Source organism: Calidris pugnax, unplaced genomic scaffold, assembly GCF_001431845.1.
Source record: "Calidris pugnax isolate Ruff unplaced genomic scaffold, ASM143184v1 scaffold32, whole genome shotgun sequence".
NCBI classification, from domain to species: Eukaryota; Metazoa; Chordata; class Aves; order Charadriiformes; family Scolopacidae; genus Calidris; species Calidris pugnax.
Genome location: NW_015090783.1, coordinates 8,591,936 through 8,606,185, shown reverse-complemented (window position 1 = coordinate 8,606,185; position 14,250 = coordinate 8,591,936). Strand labels below are relative to the sequence as shown.

The 14,250-nt window shown below is 41.0% G+C and overlaps 1 protein-coding gene across 2 annotated transcripts in view; it reads left to right on the top strand.

Annotated features, from left to right (window-relative positions):
* The window catches only part of RNF185 (ring finger protein 185), a 14,588-nt gene extending 338 nt beyond the window's left edge, over positions 1-14,250 (top strand). The window contains exons 1-7 of one of the 2 annotated variants that reach the window (XM_014961970.1): positions 101-242; positions 5,376-5,607; positions 7,234-7,252; positions 7,894-8,006; positions 8,533-8,587; positions 10,567-10,684; positions 12,187-14,250. In XM_014961970.1, coding sequence (XP_014817456.1) covers positions 5,426-5,607; positions 7,234-7,252; positions 7,894-8,006; positions 8,533-8,587; positions 10,567-10,684; positions 12,187-12,284 — 585 coding nt within the window. In that variant the 5' untranslated portion in view covers positions 101-242; positions 5,376-5,425 and the 3' untranslated portion in view covers positions 12,285-14,250. Of the gene's footprint in view, positions 1-100; positions 243-5,375; positions 5,608-7,233; positions 7,253-7,893; positions 8,007-8,532; positions 8,588-10,566; positions 10,685-12,186 lie in introns of those variants that run through there. The other variant, XM_014961978.1, reaches the window with a different exon arrangement.

Sequence of the window (14,250 nt, the reverse complement as noted above, 5' to 3'; positions counted from 1 at the left end):
GGAGGCGGGGGCGGGGCGGGGGCGCCGCGGGAGGCCCGGTCTCGGCCAGCCCTGGCTGGGATCCCGGTCCCGCCGCCCCGGTCCCCCGGCGGGCCCGGTGTGTGCCGCCCGCGCTGCCGGAGCTCCGGGCCGGGGCTCGCCGCCGCCTGCGAGGGTTTTCCCCCGAAATCCCCGGGCTGGGCGGGCGGGTGGTGCCCGGCCCCCTCCCTCCGCTGCGGGGAGAGGCCCCCGGTTCCCCTTCGGTAGGTGTCTGGCTCCGGGTACGGCCCCAACGCCTTAGCTTGTGGTACATGCCATTATTGTTGTTATATTTTTTTCTGTTGGGAATTGCTTATTGTTTCTTAAACCACATCATAACTATTCTATTTTATTTTTACATTTCGCTGCTAACCTGGTTAGCCCACTTAAAGGGTATTTAGGGTTTTACATAACACTCCAGACCAGGAAAATGCTCAGGCGGTATTACCCAACTGGTTATATCGGTTTTCTTTTTCTTTTTTTTTTTTTTTTCCCCTTTGGACTTGATGAGGTAAGAGGATAAAATCTTTGTCTTGAGATTTGTGCCGCATTTTCTTGGAGCCTATATTCTACTTCTATGAAACAGTTAAAAAAAAAAAAAAAGAATTCCTGTAGTCACTTGCTTTTTTTTTTGATAGTTTGTAAGAATGTCTTGTATTTGTGAGGTAGATGGAATCCTTAGAGTTGCCGAAACAGCCTTTCACAGGGCCCTTCTCCTGGGAGCAGCAGCTGTAGCGCAGACGTACGTTGCAGAATCCCAATTAATGAAATGAGGCCAAGCAAGGGCACGTTGGCCTGTCAGGCGAAGGGCTGGTTTCGCAAGGCTGAGCCATGGCCCAGGCCTGTGTGTCGGGACCACTTCGTCTGTGGCAATGCTAAAAAAGCAGGTGCAGGGTGCTGTCCAGGTTACAGGACGTGAAAAGATGATCTTGGAAAATGTTTCCAAGGTGTTAAAGTGTTATGTCTTTGGGGGACAGAATAGAGTAAAAAGGTAGTGAGAGGTAAACGTGCATTTAATGATTACCAGTAGGACTTCAGTCACATATTTGCTAAAAATATCTAGAAATAACTGTCAAGAAGTAAATGTACTTACTTCTAGGCACTGTCAACAATTATCAACTAGGCCTTCCTGATAGTTTTACTTGAAGTCCAGGCAATGGTTAATAGGTTAAGAATCAGATTTCTGTTAAACTTTTGAGTGGATGTATTTATTTAAACTCTGAGTAATCTTTTTAGATCTAGATAGAATTTCTAATGTTTATAAACATTAGAAATTCTAAGTAGTGATAAGAAAAATAACCTGACAAGTTTTCCTTTCAATTTAAACAAAACCACGTTCAGAAACTAAACCAGAACTTTGTTTCTGAAACAAACTAGATTTGAATTGTGTCAGTTTCAGTAATCCCAGCTAAAATAAGATTCATTAGGAAAGATACATGGAAAAGTGTCTTTCTAGTGCAATTGTATCTTCAACAGCGCACTTCCTTTTATTTCACTATTATGCATTAGATGTTGCAAAGAGGAATAACTTTAGGTTTTATTAATAAATTAGCCAGAGCCCTAGATCCTTACCAGAAATTTTTTTCATGAAAGAAGATTAAAAAGGAAATACTTCAAACATCCAAATGTTGTAATGCTGTGAACATGTGTTCTACAGCTGTTTCATACAGATGATGTTAGCCTCAAATTTATATTCTGCCTTTCTCTGGTTAAATTATTGTTCATCTGCTGTATTTCCAATGGGTTTTTTCTTTTCTTTTTTTTTTTTTTTGTATGCTTTAACTTACAGTACTAACTCTGCCAGTCTGTTTTGAAGTGTTCCTCTTGTATTTTTAGAGTTGGGTCAGTGTATTTTGGCAAATGCTGTCGTTTTTCATTTGCTGAGTTCAGAAATGTGATCTTTTACAGTAGCCATTGGGCTTGCATTTTCCTGGTGTGCAGTTTCTCCCACTAGATTTATAGATTTAGTTTTTAAAGCATTTGAGTAAAATTTCTCACTGCCTGTTAGTGCGATTTATACACAGTATTTATACACAGCACACAGACCCTATCAGTTTCCTGCACTTACTTCTTTCAGAGACCTCCTGCACTCTCAGTTGTCATGAAGCTTTCAGGTCCCAGTGTGCCACCTGCTTCTCGGAGGGCCAGTTCCACCAGCTCTTTCAGCTGTGCTTATCCTTTAGGAAATTCAGTGGGATTCGTGCTGGATCCTTAAACATCCATCTTCACTTTCATGTCTTCTTCACACTCCACCAGACTTTTTTTGTTTAGGAAGACTGCTTGAAAATGGGTTCTTTGTTTCTCAACCATCCGTCTGTTGTCTTTCTTAATTCTTGGATGAAGTAAATGTCAGTGATTCAGTCATTTTTGAAACGACCTGTTGGGATATCACAGGGCTCATGAATTAAAGGAAATGAACAGCTAATTTAGATGGCTTTTAAGTAGCAAAGATACTGTTTTCCTGTAAATATCTAGAAAGCAAAGAAGCAAGAAAGTAAAAAGATAAAATCTTTGAATGCTTGCAGTTAGATCACAGCTGATTTTTATACCCTTTCACTTGTTTTGTTTGCTACACATCTCATGTCTAGGGTTGATTTGGAGACTTGATCTAAGGGACAAGGTTTAGCAAACCTGGACTGGCATCTCTAAATTCTGTTTACTTAACCCCAAAAGTTGTGTTATATCCTATCCCAGTGTACTCACAGCCTTCCTGCTGAACTTTAAATCATAATGAAAATAGGGTTGGTTTGGCCTGTTGTGTTAGTGGTGGTTCTTTTTTCAGTTTGTAGTTTGCTTGTGGTTTGTTGGTTTGGGTTGTTTTTTTTTTTACCCCTAAAAAGTTTTGTCTCAGAGTTTAAGCAGTTCAAGTGACATTCTGACAATTTTGAGATTGTTCTACACGCGGAACAAATTGAATTTGCAGTTGAACTTCTGCTTTAGGATTCACAGACTGCATTCACAAGTGACATTAATATGTGATTATCATGGGTAAGTTTAGTCACTGGATGCTGTTTCGTGGCTGCTGCTTTGTGTACGTGCAGTTGAACAGACCCCAGCAGCACTTGTTAGAGATCTAGTTACGTTAAACAGTATTCCAGAGACAAGAACAAATGTTTGAGAAGGCTTTTCAGGATAAGATTGATTATTTTTATTCTTGTGTTTTGATATGTTTTTGATATTTTAAATTGGTTAGATCCTAATAGGTCATCAGGCCCAACCAGCCTATTTAGAAATAATTAGGAGAGGATCCCAGTACAGACTAAGGAATGGCCTTCTCTGAGGACAGCAGATTCAGTGCCTGTTGCATTATATCATTTTAATCTTTCTTCTGTCTCAGCTATCTTTATTCCATTCCATTACTGATATTCCTATGGATTTCTCTGTCATCCTTCATAACTTCATGATTTATCTATTTTTCATAGTTGCTAAAAGCTAAGAGTTTTTTAAGTGAGTGTTTGTGAAGATACAGATTTTATCTTTTTGATGAATCTCCAGAATTCTGGTGTTAAATATATGCAATGTAATTTGGAAAAAAGGACCCTTTTTTCCACATTGCTTTTAGGGACACAGAAATTAATTTATTTGCCTCTTCTACATATTTTCTTTGTGCTCTATGCCAAGATATAAGAGGCAGACGTTTCTTGTGCTAATTCCATAAGATGATGCTAGTGTTTTTTACAATGTGTTGAACTCCTTAGTTTTAAGGAGGTTTTCTTGATGTTGATAATTCCCAGCAAATACATATTGGTCTGAGTTGGTAAGGTTTAAAGCTTTAAACTACTGAGCAAGATGGCTGAAGTTTCTGGTAGTAAGGATGTGTGAAAAATCCAAGTGCCTGTAGAGTATAGCTTGTGGGCTGGCAGCGTTTCCATCTGCCTTGAACTAACATGAATTTTAATTTTGTACAATGAAGAGTGTGGCTGCTGAGTGTAAATGAAGCCATGGTGTGAAACGCTAAGAGTCAGCAGCGCTGAAAGCAATGTATGTTAAAGTACAGCATCTGCGAATACAAAGCTGCCCTTCTGGGACACTGTGCAAAATGATGTAACTGAGTGAAAAAGCTCTGCAAAAATATCTTTCACTTGCTGTAATTGGGTCTCTCCATTGCAATACCTTCGTGAGGCTGGAGTATGATGCTTTCTTGACCCTGCAGTGGGATTGTATTGTATGAAAAAAAGCTGTTGACAATAACAGCGAGAGATACTGAGGTTATATTTTGCTGCTCTGCACCTGTGCTTCAGCACTGCTGCAAAGAGGGAGCGCTAAGGAAAGCCTTTCATGCTTGGGGGGTAAGTTTGCAAAAAAATTAGCTTCTGAAAAGTTCAGGTTGCCCTTTTTAAAATGCTTGACTGTTTGTACACTTGCAAAAAGTTCAGATAATCACCTGTTTCTTTCTCACTACCTTACCCAAGTATTTGTATCCTGGTAGCAGCAATATGATGTCAGAGTTTCATGAAAAGCACATTTTAAACATTTTTGTTTAGGTGAATTCATTTCTGTAACTACTGAAACTCTCTTAGTTCTTGGATTAAAAATCTTGCACTGGTAAAAGTGTTTGTTTTCTGGAAATGTAAATACCTTGTCCTGAGTCTCAAAGTTTTAGGTACTATGAAATTTGCATATCAAGGAATTAGACTGTAAGGGTTGTTGCTACTGAAATAAGTGGGGTTCTTTGCTAAATATGATGTTAATGAGAGGTAAGAGTATGTAAGTAAAATGAAAGCACATTAAAGTAAAATTTTTAGTATTTCTGCATTAACACTAGATTAGAAATGTTTGATAGTCTGAAAGTACTAGAAATGTTTGATAGTCATATCAACACACTGCTGAGATAGCAGCAATGTACTGCTGATGGGACAAATCAATTACTAAGCCACCTTTGCTTGCCATTATTATCATTGATATTCCGAGCTAATGAACACTGAACTTAAAACTATGCACTAAGTCAATCTGTCCAAACTGTGAATTGCTTCATGTTTAAATCCTATTTCAGACTGCAGTCACAACTATAACTTGCATTGAATTTTTGGAAGAGCATGTATGACTGGGTGAGCGCGTTCTTCTCATAGCAAGTGGCATTTATGAGAAAATATGGTGGTTTTCTTTTGGCTGTGGATGTCAGTTGCTTATCAGTAACTTTAAAATACAGGTCACATATCAGCCAGGTCATACTTCAGGACTTTAAAGTAGCTTAGTTTCTAAAAAAAGATCCCTCTTGGCTATGTTAAACTAAAACCATCAACAATAGGATTTAAGTGCTGCTTAGATAAATCACTAGCAGTTTGGAACAGGACAAGAATGCAATGTTATAATGCCAAGAAAAAGATTGTTTACTTTTTTCCCTTTCTCACTGCCAGGATTCCAACAGGAAAATTCTCTTGACCGTGTGTCTGGGTAGTTTTTGAGGATGGCAAGCAAAGGACCCACAACTTCTGCATCAACAAAGAGCTCCAGTACTGGAGGGACCAGTGGCAGCAGTAGCAGTAACGGTGCTGGGGATAATGCTAATCAGGACAACACTTTCGAATGTAACATCTGTTTAGACACTGCCAAGGATGCAGTGATCAGCTTGTGTGGACATCTCTTTTGGTATGTACTCAAGCCGTCACGGGTAAATCAGAACACCTTATATCTCTCTGATCACATAAAAGGATTTTTTTATCTAGAAGATGTCAAATAAAATGTCCTATAGAAAATGAGTAAGGACCATGGTTTTGGTTTAAGAGCAGTTTGGTTTTGCTCCTCAAGTGCTTTTTCTTTGCTTATGTTCCGGGGAGCGGGTTTCTTGTGTCTTAAACTTCCTGTACTTCTTGATTATTTTGTAAAAGCAAACGAATGAGCAGCCCCACATAGAGAGTTCGGTGTTTGTTGATACTGCTTGGTTATGTCTATTATTTTATTTGTGCTGCCTGGTCTAGCACAGCTATCTTGTTCAGACCTAAATTCCTTTCTAACCTCTGCATACCTAAACCTGCATTTGAAACTGGGTTCTGGAGGCCAAATTGTTGGTTTTTTTTTAATACTTCCTACAAGCTTGCTCTTTTTTTCCTTTGAAACGATAAAAATTAATAGATAACAGGCTTTTACATGTGGGCTTTTTCTCTTTTCCTGTGGTATTGCAGTTGTAATACTAACCTTTCAGTTCTTTCATCTGACTTGGGAATGTATCGCACAAATGTAATAAGCACACAGCATTGCTTATTTGGGTAACTTGGTCTAGAATATATTCTTTCTTGAATGTTGAGAAGTTATTAAGGATTGACATGGCCAAATGTGGGTTTTTTGTTTTATTTTACACACTAGGCTAAATTATGCTCTTTTAATAAAAAGAGCATTTATTTTCTGCTTGAATTTATGTAACATCTGAAAATCCAGGATGCTAGGAGGAGATGGAAAATCACTTGGTGATGGCATGTCTAGGTAAAACTAGATTAAATTATCACACAAAAGGATTTGGAAGAATAGAACCTTAAAAAATAGCGCCTATCTTGTCCGAATAGTGTTTTCAAGACCAGTTTGAAAGCAGATGGCTGCTTAGCAGTTTTATCTCATGGCTAGCTTGTTTGTCTTCGACCTTTTTTAAGTTGCCATATTAATTTCATCTTAAAAGTAGTTCTGCATAATGGGAATTTCTCTGCTGTGAGCAACTGGATCTGATCTCAATAGCTGACCCTTCTCTGAGCATCAGGTTGGACTCGAGGCCACTCTTAGTACTGTCCAGCTTGAATTATTCTATGATTTGGTGAATGTGGCTGGATGTTTTAGTTAAATGTCCCTTGCATGCCTTCTTTTAAGATCCTGAAGTCTCATTACTAACATCTTCCTCGTTTACATCTTAGCTCAGGGATATCTTTTGATGGTATCAGAAGAGAAAATCTGTATAGTAAACACTGAGATTAATTAAGCCTCTGTATGGGCCTTTGGTGTGGATGAGGATCCAGGGATCAAAGGTGATATGCGGAGAATCGCGTTAGCAGCTTAATCAGATTGTGTAACCTGAAAAGACCAGTGGAGATGGGTCTTGGGCTGTGCTTTCAAAAATTATTTTAATGGGAGGTTATGGAACCAGCTCAGCTGGATTCCAGGATTCTCTTGTCTCCAAGCTGTGCTAGCCATGGTACACTTTATACATACTCAGATCAAGTTGTCAGCACTAATTCTATTTTCCTTTTTTTTCTCTCCTCTGTGAACAAATTGTCCTGGGAATGCTCACAGTTGGCCTTGTTTACACCAGGTAAGACAGGTTTTCCTTTTTCTTTGTCTTTCATCAGCTCCTGTTACTCAGTAAAGCTCTTGATTCTCTGGAGTATCTCCCTCTTTTCAAATGCACTTCTTTCTCTCCTGGGCAATGGAAACTCCCTCACGAAACTTCATGTGCAACACCCTGCAATCTGCTCATTCAGCAAAAAGAAAACTTAGATTCTGTTCCACTTGATTCCCGCTTTTGAGTGTTCCCAGTTTTGGTAGGAGAATTACCGTAGGCAGTTCACAGGGGTTTAGTTTGCAGGCTGAAGTGGTGAGTGTACTTCACTTTGCATACGTAGTGGTTTACCTTGTGGTACCATTATAGAAAAGACAGATGAAAGGAGGGTGTCTGCACTAGTCCTTGGCCTGTGCAGGACTGCTGGTACTGTTTATTTCTTCATATTTTACTCCAGTGCAGTTCTGAATGTGTACACACCAGTAAGTGCATCACACCAGAACAATAGTCAAAATGGCTCTCTGCTTTGGAGAGTACTTGACACTTACCAAAATGTTCTGCTCCATGGCTTTCTGAGAAATTGCTGAAGTCTCTCTGCCTGGCTGCAAATGAGGTTTCCATGTTGTTTTTTTCATGGTCTTTTACTAGTTTTCTTGTAATTTCCTTTCTTTTAGTGGCTAGAGACAAGGCCAAACAGACAAGTGTGTCCTGTATGCAAAGCAGGAATCAGTCGAGATAAAGTTATTCCTCTGTATGGAAGAGGCAGCACTGGGCAACAGGACCCCAGGTAAGAAACCTAAATACAACTATTTTTGAATGAAAACTAAAGATGAAACTTCTAGTTTAAGGTCTTAAGATGAAACTATCAAAGTGCAGGATTCACAATTTGAAATAGTTTGTCAAAAGACAGATAGAACTAGTAATTCTGCCAAATACTTCTGGCTTTTTCAGGGCCTATGTTTGCACACCTTATTCTTGTTCAACTGGCAATTTATTTTAATTTGAATGGGGTGCTAATTACCAGTTACAAGTGGCAGGTTGCGATGAATGTTATCTGACCGGAGAAGCTTATATAAAATGTTCATGTTCTCAGTTTCTAGCCTTTGCAATGGGGTTTTGTTATTCAGAAGTGCAGTATCTTAACTCAGTGGTGTGATGCTGAAGGTTCCTAAGGTGGGCAGTCTGCTCGCTCACACACTGCCCCCAGCTCTTTGAGAGCCTGCTCTGGGTCTATTCTGTCCAATTAGCCAGGCTACTGCAGATACTATTCTCGTGTATCCTTGCACTTGAGCTAATTTCACAACCTCCTGCAGAGAGAAAACTCCGCCACGACCCCAAGGACAGAGACCTGAACCAGAGAACAGAGGGGTAAGTGAAAAAACAAGCTCGAGCAGATAAGTGGTTTTTGTTGGTGGTGATATTTATTCATCCTGGAGGACATAATGTGTGCACAAGATCCTGTGTGAGGATCCTATAGCTTATATTTCTTGCTGGTCCCCAGTAAGTTGTTTGTGAATAATTGATAGCTGTGATGTGGCAGAAAACTTTTCTATAGCACTTTTTAGCATTCCAAAGAATGGGCTAACTTGAATTGTGTTTCATGAAAACTGCCCTGCGTGGCATTGCTGGAAATGTTATTCATAGTCGATCATTCTCCGTATACAAACACAAGGAACACTTTGAAAATTCTTTGTGGAAGTATATTTCTGTCAAACTCTAAGTGTCATGGAAATATCTAATCCATGTGTGAACAAAGCTTTTTCGCACCAACACGTGCTTCTAGCATTTCTATGGGACGTTGGTGTACCATGGCATTACAAGCAAAAGAATGTAGGTATCTGTGGGATACATGCTGATTTGAAGAGAGATCAGGGTTTTATTGAGATTACATAGAGGGAATGTAGCCAGCAGCTGGCATAGGTTGAACAGACATGGGGGTAGCCAGCTGGACAGACCGTGGTGTTCTTTAGCACAACGGCAGCGAGCGTGACCTGATGAAACAGTTGCATATTCCATGTAACTCAGCCTGGGGTCCTTGGAGAGCGTTTCTCTACCTCATGCTTCAAGCAAACAACTCTGCTGGGTGTGATTAAGGCACATTTCTGTATTGAATGTATTAGGAGCTCAGTTCTCTCTCCCTAGGGAGTTGCCACCTTATTAAATCAGCTGCTATACCTCGTTTGAACCTTTTAGCTGGTGCTGCCATAGGTCAGAGGAATCTGGTATGAAGACATGGCACTAGTGATGCTGCCCTCCCATTTCCTGTGTGTGCAGGACCTGCCATACAAAGTGCCTTGCTGTTCCTGGTAGTTAATGGCAAAATGATTGAGAAGAATCATAGTCAAAAGATTAACTCTTTAAATCAAGGACCAACGCAGAAATGTCTGGCTTTTTTTATATGAGTGAAATCATCTTTGTCCTCCCACTGTTTGGAGGTGACAGACCAAAGGGTTTTTCAGAATTGGTATCACCATTTTAATTCTGAGAGGAGAGGACAGTTTAGTGGATTGCAGAACGTGGCAACTGTGAGCTCTCCACACTTTAAACATGATGCAACTACTGAGGTTCATATACAGTTGGTTCTCAAATAGTACACTGCTTTTATGCAGTAGGACTCACCTTGACTCAGATTTATCCTTTGCCTTTTGTGGGTGTGGTATTTCAGTCTGGATCCCGTCGGGGTCAATGTCGTTGCATTGTAACTCTTCCTTTTTATCTCCTTTCCTTGTGTCTTGCATTCCTGCCCCAGATGACTTTATCTACCACCTTAATTAGAGTCCCCCTGGTAAATTTATTTTTTTTTTTACTGTTGTTCTCTGTACTGCTCTATGCATCCCATTGGCAATTTATCACTTTACTGAATGTTTTAATAACGCACACGTATCATAAAAATCAATTAAGAATATTTTTTACACTGTCTTTCTTGTAGCTATATGGCTAATAGTTATTCATACAGAATTACTAATACATTAAGACATTATAAATAGAATTGGTAATGCTGATTTTAATATATTGTCAGATATATACTATTTTAAGCTGAGAAACATTACAGAAAAGCTTTTGTTAATTTGTGGCCTTCAAGCAAGAACTGTTGTTTCTAGTTTTCGTTTTCTCAAACTTTTGGGTTGCTCTGACAAGTTTGCTACTGTGTGAAACATTTTAAAACCAGGAGAATTAAGGAGGTAGTTAACAATAGTGTGGGAGACTGAAAGTCACCAGACAGCATGATACTCCTTCAGCCTTAGAAAAGCCAGTGAGAGGGGATATCTGTATTCTTACAAAATGTTCTGAAATAAGCTTTAAATGATTGGTACCTTTTTTCTCTTCTGTTGCTTTGTTCTCTGCAGGGATTCCAGGGCTTTGGGTTTGGCGATGGTGGCTTCCAAATGTCATTTGGAATTGGGGCGTTTCCCTTTGGTATATTTGCAACAGCATTCAACATAAACGATGGGCGACCTCCTCCAGGTACTGTGCATCCCATCTTCTCTGGGAGTCCTGTCACAAACAGATGTTTTATCAACTCCCTTATAACATTTAAACAAATGGCCTGCTAAATGGCAAAACTTTCTGAACAGTAAAGTAAATCAGTGTTGTAAACAGGAACACGAAATGAGGGAAATCACCCTGGCGTACACATTTTGTACAAGTGCTAATATAAGAAGTAAGTTTATCACTTCCATATGATTCACTGAAGGCCCTCCTGAGAGGACAGTTCAACTGGAGAGGGACGATGGCACTGGAGACTTCTCCCCTTTAATTCAAATGTCTCCTTTGGTACTCCAGTGGACTGCCTCTGAAAAATGAGACAAATGGTACTGGAGTTTCTAATAATAATGAGTCAGTAGGGGTTTGTGAAGGAGACCCATATTTCCTGTAAGATGAGAAGGAAAATTTTAAACTGGTGCTCTGTGTCACAAAGTAATGACAGCAAAGACTCTTCCTTTTTCAGAAATTTATCTCTCAGTCAGTCTGTATTCCACAAGAAGTGACTTCCTGGTAAAATGATTTCACTGGTTTTAATTAAAGAAAACCAGTTGGGTTACTCCAAGTAGTGGCCCTGCTCTCTGAAAATTAAATAATTCCCAGAAAACCTCCTCCCCATCTGCAGCATAGACAGAGTCTACCTGTTTTGAGGAAGAAAACCTACTGCCCAGGATTTTCTGAACTTCCTTAGTGACAGGTTGTGCCTGGCAAGTTTTCTTCACTGTGTCATATGGCACAGGAATTATGAGAAACAGAAACACATTCTTTGTGTCACGCCTGTGTTGCCAGGGACCTGTGCTGTCCTTGGGTCAAATTAACTTGCCTATTAACTATACTTCAGTGTCCACTGAAAATTTGTGCGGAGGTGTGACTGAGCTCAGGAGTATGTAAATAGACACTGTTGTAACAGCCATAATTTAACCAACTCCTTTATCTGCTCTTCATCTGTGGGCTCAGTACAGCAGTTCCAGAGAGGCATGGCGTGAGCTTTAGAGCTCGTGTGCTTCTCATTAGTTCTCTTGGTCAAGGCTCCACACGCAGCTTTGACCGTTTTACCATTTCCTTATTGCGAGGTGGTTCACCTCGATGGGGAGGAGCACCCAGGTAGAGGTGGTAAAGTTCTGTGGGATGGAAACGGTGAATTTAGCTCAGTCAGCAGTGAACCAAGCAGTGAACTTGGCTCAGCACCATCCCCAGAAACACTCCCAGCAGACCTGTGTGTACTCCAGCACTTGGAACTGCCTGCTGCCATTAGTCATGAGCAGGTTTACCATGAGCCCTGCTTCAGGGAGCTGTGGTTGTCTTCCTTCTGATCTTCCAGTATGGCTGGCCAATCTGAGGGTAGGACATAGCAACAGTTTCTCACCAAGTAAATTCCTTGCATATCTTTCAATTTATGAACGTACTATGTTCAGAATATACACAATTCTGGAGAAGACGAAGGAGCTGAACTGTATTTTTTTTTTTTACTTCCTGTTTTCCAGCTGTTCCAGGGACTCCTCAATACGTGGATGAGCAGTTCCTATCCCGCCTCTTCCTGTTTGTGGCTCTGGTGATAATGTTCTGGCTGTTGATTGCATAAATCTTTTCCATTATTCTGCATATTCATGGCCTGCAAGGCCACTGAAACAGTTACAAACTGCATCCCCATCCCATTTAAAACCTCTTGGTGTCTGGTTCCGTAGCTAACTATGGGCTTCAGGAATTGGTGCTACCACGGCACAGCGAGGAGTCTCGCATTTTGCACCAGAGTTGGAAATTAAACATAGGTTGAAAACCCTGTTTCAGCTCAGCTATCTGTACAATGGGTTCCTGCCACAAACCACGGGCCTAGCTTTGAGCTCTGCTCCTGAAAGGAGTGCTGCTTTGAGTTCCTGTGCCAAGCAGTGACACCAGGTTTATGTGAAAGACCGTTGCCCCAAGGTAGACTGGGCAGGTAAGGAAACTTCTGCAGTGTGATCAGTATCTCGCGCTTGGCAACCGCCATGGATCTGCCAGAGCTGTGGATGTTATTTAACGTCTTCACATCAACATCCAACCTTCTTCAGGAAATCATCTGCAGCGCTGCTGAGACTCTCTGGGCACAGCACGTGATGCAAACGGAACCAGGTTTGGAGACTGTTTTCTCTTCTTGCTGTTATTTCCCGGCGTGATGGAAAACCCCTCCAGAAGCGGTTCTAATGGCTCTTAGAAGAAGGGATACAAATTTATGCTGCAATTTTTTTAAAACCTGAATTTGCTGGAGCCAGACACTGGAAGATTCTCTCCTTGTGGAGCTGGGTGGGGTTGCCGAACAGCGCGACTGTCTGCCTCACCCAGCCCAGTTCCTCACTGACAAAACAGTGTTGTCTTCCTTGGTTCTGCGTGGCAGCCTGTGGCTGCAGTCCTGGATAATCCCCTCAGCCCTGTCACTGTAGCTACATTTATTCTTCCCAAGGCTTTGAGACTTTCTACGCAAGATCATGTACTCCAAATAAAGTCCTATTACAGATGGGAGGTCAGCTGGTTTGGGGAGAGGAACAAAAGGTATCTTGACGTGAGTTTTGAGGTTAAACTTGTCATACTGTAAAACTATACAGGAGGAAAAACGAGATCCTGCCTTTGCTAGCACATGCCACAGTAGGGAACATCTGGAAGAGCTTCTCTCTGCAGGTGCATACAGCTGCTCTGTGCCACAGCAGAGTGGCTCTAGTGTCAGCGTCTCTGCAGTGTCTACCAAAGATATGAATTTGAAGTGTGGGAGGAGACCACAACCATTTATGTGCTGAGGGGAAAATAGTTCAGAAGGTGAGCACTCTGTAGCTGTTCTGGGATCCTGTTGGGTGTCCAGCTTTAAAGAGTACTCCTGATCTATTTGTGTAGATGCCTTCAGAACAGCAGATAGGAGAGAGTCCCTAGCAAGACTGAACAGTTTTCATATTTCTCTGACTAGGCAATTAAATTTTTCTTTCTCTTATTGTTTTTAGATTATTTTGATTCAGATTGCTGAGAGTCATAATGATTTCCTTCAAGATGAATATTGTGACTTCCCTGGCAATAGACAGATAACTGACAAAACAAATCAACTCGTAGACACTTTGTTTCAATAGCTAGGGTTTTTCTAGGGTATGGATGAGGTTCCTGGGCAGGACCTTAATTAGTTGTTGTAGAAGCTTATTTATGTAATTATAAACTCTTCACTTCTAGTATCAAGACAGAGGATGACTTTAACTTGCCTACCTCCAGAATTCCATCTGGCAAGTAGAATGTGGCAAAGCTTCTGCTGTGTTTTGCCATTTATACCTGACTCAGTGATAATCTTTCGGAATATATTGCTCAGCTACAAATAATTGAAGTGGGGCTTCAGCTTTTGTCGTGTGGCACTTTCGAGAAGCTCCACTTCTGCATCTGGTTCTTCTCGAGTGCGTAACTTGGTACCCAGGACCCTTTCCAGGAGGAAGGCTGTTCGTTGCCTTCTCCGGAGCCATCAGCCGCAGCACCGTGTGGCGGCGCGGGGTTCCCTTCGTGAGGAGGCAGCGCCACCTGCTGGTGGAAAGGGAAAGTTCATG